At 45.5% G+C, this 6,021-nt stretch overlaps 1 protein-coding gene across 1 annotated transcript; it reads left to right on the forward strand.

Moving 5' to 3' along the window:
* The first annotated feature begins 3,451 nt into the window (after positions 1 to 3,451).
* Positions 3,452 to 5,556, forward strand: LOC117742009. Its single transcript, XM_034549337.1, has 3 exons — positions 3,452 to 3,534; positions 4,043 to 4,116; positions 4,232 to 5,556. Exon 3 carries the CDS (start codon positions 4,334 to 4,336, stop codon positions 5,012 to 5,014), a length of 681 nt encoding a protein of 226 aa, XP_034405228.1. The 5' UTR covers positions 3,452 to 3,534; positions 4,043 to 4,116; positions 4,232 to 4,333; the 3' UTR covers positions 5,015 to 5,556.
* Positions 5,557 to 6,021: the final 465 nt, after the last annotated feature.

The raw sequence follows: 6,021 nt of genomic DNA on the forward strand, positions 1-6,021 counted from the left end.
TCACCTGCAGAGCAGCAGACAGAGAGGTCTGCTCACTGTCCAGAGGGGGCGGTAGAGAGCACCAGAGAGGGGTTAACAACCGCCTATAAACACAGAAGAAGATAATAAGAGGAGAAGAAGAAGATAATAAGAAGATAACAAGATGATAACAAGAAGATAATAAGAAGATAACAAGAAGATAACAAGAAGATAATAAGATGAGAAGAAGAGAAGAAGATAACAAGATGATAACAAGAAGATAATAAGAGGAGAAGAAGAAGATAATAAGAAGATAACAAGATGATAACAAGAAGATAATAAGAAGATAACAAGAAGATAATAAGATGAGAAGAAGAGAAGAAGATAACAAGATGATAACAAGAAGATAATAAGATGAGAAGAAGAGAAGAAGATAATAAGATGATAACAAGAAGATAACAAGAAGATAACAAGATGATAACAAGATGATAACAAGAAGATAATAAGATGAGAAGAAGAGAAGAAGATAATAAGATGATAACAAGAAGATAACAAGAAGATAACAAGATGATAACAAGAAGATAACAAGATGATAACAAGAAGATGATAAGATGAGAAGAAGAGAAGAAGATAATAAGATGATAACAAGAAGATAACAAGATGATATCAAGAAGATAATAAGATGAGAAGAAGAGAAGAAGATAATAAGATGATAACAAGAAGATAACAAGAAGATAACAAGATGATAACAAGAAGATAACAAGATGATAACAAGAAGATGATAAGATGAGAAGAAGAGAAGAAGATAATAAGATGATAACAAGAAGATAACAAGATGATAACAAGAAGATAATAAGATGAGAAGAAGAGAAGAAGATAATAAGATGATAACAAGAAGATAACAAGAAGATAACAAGATGATAACAAGAAGATAACAAGATGATAACAAGAAGATGATAAGATGAGAAGAAGAGAAGAAGATAATAAGATGATAACAAGAAGATAACAAGATGATATCAAGAAGATAATAAGATGAGAAGAAGAGAAGAAGATAATAAGATGATAACAAGAAGATAACAAGAAGATAACAAGATGATAACAAGAAGATAACAAGATGATAACAAGAAGATGATAAGATGAGAAGAAGAGAAGAAGATAATAAGATGATAACAAGAAGATAACAAGATGATAACAAGAAGATAATAAGATGAGAAGAAGAGAAGAAGATAATAAGATGATAACAAGAAGATAATAAGATGAGAAGAAGAGAAGAAGATAATAAGATGATAACAAGAAGATAACAAGATGATAACAAGAAGATAACAAGATGAGAAGAAGAGAAGAAGATAATAAGATGATAACAAGAAGATAATAAGATGAGAAGAAGAGAAGAAGATAATAAGATGATAACAAGAAGATAACAAGATGATAACAAGAAGATAACAAGATGAGAAGAAGAGAAGAAGATAACAAGATGATAACAAGAAGATAATAAGATGAGAAGAAGAGAAGAAGATAATAAGATGATAACAAGAAGATAATAAGATGAGAAGAAGAGAAGAAGATAATAAGATGATAACAAGAAGATAACAAGATGATAACAAGAAGATAACAAGATGAGAAGAAGAGAAGAAGATAATAAGATGATAACAAGAAGATAATAAGATGAGAAGAAGAGAAGAAGATAATAAGATGATAACAAGAAGATAACAAGATGATAACAAGAAGATAATGAGAAGAGAAGAATAAGGGCCCTCTCAGAAATCCATCCACGACTACTTTATATTCTTTATCCTGTGAATTTAAAATATCTTCGTAATTATCAACACTACATCATAGTGTATTTGTTCATGAAGTGCAGTAAACATGTAAGACGTAGTTGGATCCTGGGCGTGGTTAGGCTCAGCTGCAGAGGGGAATGAGTGCGCTCAGGGAGCGGTACCAGGTGGAGGCCTAATTGGCCTCAGCTGGGTTTAATGATGATTTGCTCTCCATTATAAACGGCAGTAGGGACGAAGGAGAGGAGCGCTGGAGTTCTGCAGAGCACCGGACGTGCGCTGCCGTCAACGGAGCAGAGCCACGGACACAAAAGGGCGCTCAGGGGCGAGGCCGAGAGCACAACGGGGACCGCATCTGCCTCCAATGAATAACTAAACAGTTCCTGTCTCCAAAGTGGGGCCCCCTTAAAATAAAAAATAAAAAAGCACATGCCAGGAGGCTATAGGAACTCCCATTGCTGCCGGCCCAGCCGATGGTCGCGCTGGGGCAGATGCTGGGAGGAATTGCCCAGATGCAGCGAGACCAAGCCGAGGCGAACCGGCAGTTCTTGGAGGCACTCCAGGTCCAGGCAGAGCGGCAGGCTAATAACCTCGAGCAGCTCGGAGTGCAGGGGGTGGTGGAGAAGATCGTACTGGAGCAGTTTGTGGGGGGGCTGCCAGCCAGAACGTCGGCGTGGGTCCGCTGCCACCGCCCCACGTCGCTGGAAACCGCCGTCACCCTAGCGGAGGACCACCGATAGTCAGGGGGACAGCGGACGGCTGCCAGCGCCACCCCCGGCCGATGCCCACCCCAGCTCCTGGCGTGGCCCGTGCTGGCTCCGCAGTCGGCACCCTCAACCCGGCTCCCCGATCCTTCGACCCCAGCTGACACCAGCATCCTTCCCAGCCCACAGAGAGTCTCTCAAACACCAGGGCAGGAGTGTTGGAGGTGCGGGCAGCCCGGGCACTTCCGTAGTGGAAGATGATTAGGGACAGACTGTACAGAGTGAGCCTGACGCTCAGACAGGAGAGGAAAACACCCAGTTGCTGGTGCCGAAGAGCCGCCGGGAAATGATTTTCCCGGCGGCTCACTATAACCCGATGGCAATTGGTAAACCACCCGGCCATTCAGAGGGCACATTTGCATCCGCGTCAGTCTGCAGTCTTTGGGTTGTTCGGGCCCAAACAACCCAAAGACTGCAGACTGACTCATCGAACAGAGGGCCGTTTTGTCCCAGCAGGTAGAGGGGGTTGACCGCCCTGTGCTGCAAGCTGTCGGAGAGGGAGGGCAGATACAGCACGATGGAGAAGGAGTGCCTGGCCATCCGGTGGGCGGTCGACTAAATACCTCGACAAAATGATGGAAATGGATTCAACTCTCCAGAGTTATTATTCAAGCCTTTTAACGTGTGAGTCAATAAACAGAGTCCCATAACGGGGCTCAGAATAAGACAGGAACAAGGAACAGGCCACCACACATAGTATAAAGTAGCAGAACATGGAAATACTTGAGTAAAGTACAAGTACCTCAGGAAGGGTTGGAGTCCCTGATCAATGCATTTGATCGTCTCTTTACTCAATTGCAGCATTGATCCCGTGGTTGTTATCTTTAACTAAACAGGTTTTTAGTTTGGCTGAGGACCAAATGCACCAATCGTCTCACCTGCCTCAGGCAGTGGTGTCATGGGGCGGGATATCGAGGTACTTCATATGCATCGTCTCTGCAGTGACCTCACGGGTCGGGAATGCAGGCGTGACATCGAGGTACTTCTTAATCGTATTCATCGTCTCTGATGTTGTTGACTGGGAAACTTCTCAGGTGAGTGCGGTTTAACCTCCGGTCTACGGAGAGAGGTTTTCACCTGAAACTTTTAGAAGTATCTTTTGCAGATTTCGAGATTGAATGAAATAAAACCAGTTCAGATTGATTAGCATGTTTAGAAGAAGTAACGTATTGTGTTACTTTCTGATGAAAAATGATAAATGTTTTAGTTAATTTGAGTGTGACAGCGAACATCTGCTTAGAGAAGGTGGGCAGAACATTACAACCAGAGGCGACTTCCTGTCAAAGCCCAAATCTGGAACAGTGTTTTTATTTTCTCAAACTAAACTAAACTTGGTTACAGGGAGAAAATAAGCAAACTGTGTGCATTAAAAACTAAACTAACCTAATTATCGCATGTTTGAAAAGGTTCTGCAGCATTTTAAGCCTTTTCCATACTTAAGGAACCCAGTTTTCACCTGATTTAAACTGCTGGTTTTTCTGGATGCGGTCAAACTGGTTTCACTTCATGTTAACAGGCACCTGCTTGTTTTCTTTGATCTAGTCTGAGTCATTACGGAAGTATCTGTCACAAAGAAGAACCACAGAAAATGTTCAGCAACACCGACCAATCCCAAGGTGAGATACGTTCATCTTTTCTTGTTCATTCAGAACTAACCCTAACCCCCTCAAAGGGAAGCTCATTCTTTAAGCTTTATTCTTAAAACAAACCCCTTTTATCTGGTTCTGACAGATGCTCGACACCCCTCTGGCTATGACCTGAGCCCCAGATCAGGAGACTACAGGCCTGACGACCGTGAAGACCACCGTGGAGGGGATCGCCGTGAAGACAGCCATGGAGATGATGACAAAGACCGCCATGGAGGGGATCGCCGTGAAGACAGCCATGGAGATGAAGGTAGAGACCGCCATGGAGGAGGTCGCCGTGAAGACAGCCATGGAGATGAAGGTAGAGACCGCCATGGAGGAGGTCGCCGTGAAGACAGCCATGGAGATGAAGGTAGAGACCGCCATGGAGGAGGTCGCCGTGAAGACAGCCATGGAGATGATGACAAAGATCGCCATGGAGGAGGTCGCCGTGAAGACAGCCATGGAGATGATGGTAAAGACCGCCATGGAGGAGGTCGCCGTGAAGACAGCCATGGAGATGATGGTAAAGACCGCCATGGAGGAGGTCGCCGTGAAGACAGCCATGGAGATGAAGGTAGAGACCGCCATGGAGGGAGTAGCCGTGAAGACTGCCATGGAGATGTTGACAAAGACCGCCATGGAGGGCGTCGCCACAGAGATGATCATGAGGGCCGTAATCAAAGCCCTCGTCGTCGTGACCAGAGCGGTGGCAGCGGCAGCGGCAGCGGCAGCGGCAGCGGCAGCAGCAGTGACGGACAAGGTGGCCGTCGTAGAAAACGTCACGGTCACGGGAAAGGTCACGGGAAAGGTCACGGTAAAGGTCACGGTCGTGGTCACGGTCGTGGTCACGGCCACGGCCACGGTGGGCACTGATGAACACAGGTGAGATCCAACGTTCTTCTCTCCATCGGCTTCTTACTCCGACATGAACACAAACGTTTCTGCCAAACATGTTTCAGACGTGTCAAAGAGGAGCTTTGTGTTTCATGAAACCTGTTTGTTTTATTTTGAAGGCAGCAGACGTCGTGGTCACCGCTGTATTTCTCTTGTGAAATAAAACCTTCTGACAAACAGTCTGTTGTGTGTCTGTGTTGTATGTCTGTCTATTGTGTTGTGTGTGTGTGTCCAGCAGTTGTGTGGAGGTCTGAGTGGTGACAGAGAAAGACTGGAATGGGTTTAAATCAGGTAGCTTTAAGGTTGAGTTTCTGTCCCTCGTACTTTTTATGCATTTCGGAGGATTCTGTACGTTTGAGGTTTATAAAATAATGTTTATACGAGCTGGGTAATGACAACATGAGTACAACCAGTCCTGTTGGCTCCTCCTCTCACGAGCCTGCAGACCAGCCAGCACCTCTGGGTGACAGGTGAGAGGTGACAGGTGAGTGATGACAGGTGGGAGGTGACAGGTGAGAGGTGACTGGTGAGAGGTTACAGGTGGGAGGTGACAGTTGACAGGTGAGAAGTGGTGGGAGGTGACAGGTGAGAGGTGACAGGTGGGAGGTGACAGGTGAGAGGTGACAGGTGGGCAGTGACAGTTGACAGGTGGGAGATGACAGGTGGGAGGTGACTAGAGGGAGGTGACAGGTGAGAGGTAATAGGTGGGAGGTGACAGTTGACATGTGAGAAGTGACAGGTGGGAGGTGACAGGTGAGAGGTGACAGGTGGGAGGTGACAGGTGAGAGGTGACAGGTGGGCAGTGACAGTTGATAGGTGGGAGATGACAGGTGGGAGGTGACTAGAGGGAGGTGACAGGTGAGAGGTAATAGGTGGGAGGTGACAGTTGACAGGTGGGAGATGACAGGTGGGAGGTGACTAGTGGGAGGTGACTGGTGAAAGGTGACTGATGGGAGGTGACAGGTGAGAGGTGACTGGTGGGCGTTGACTGGTGGGAGG

The sequence above is a fragment of the Cyclopterus lumpus genome, chromosome 2, assembly GCF_009769545.1.
Source record: "Cyclopterus lumpus isolate fCycLum1 chromosome 2, fCycLum1.pri, whole genome shotgun sequence".
Lineage (NCBI taxonomy): Eukaryota > Metazoa > Chordata > Actinopteri > Perciformes > Cyclopteridae > Cyclopterus > Cyclopterus lumpus.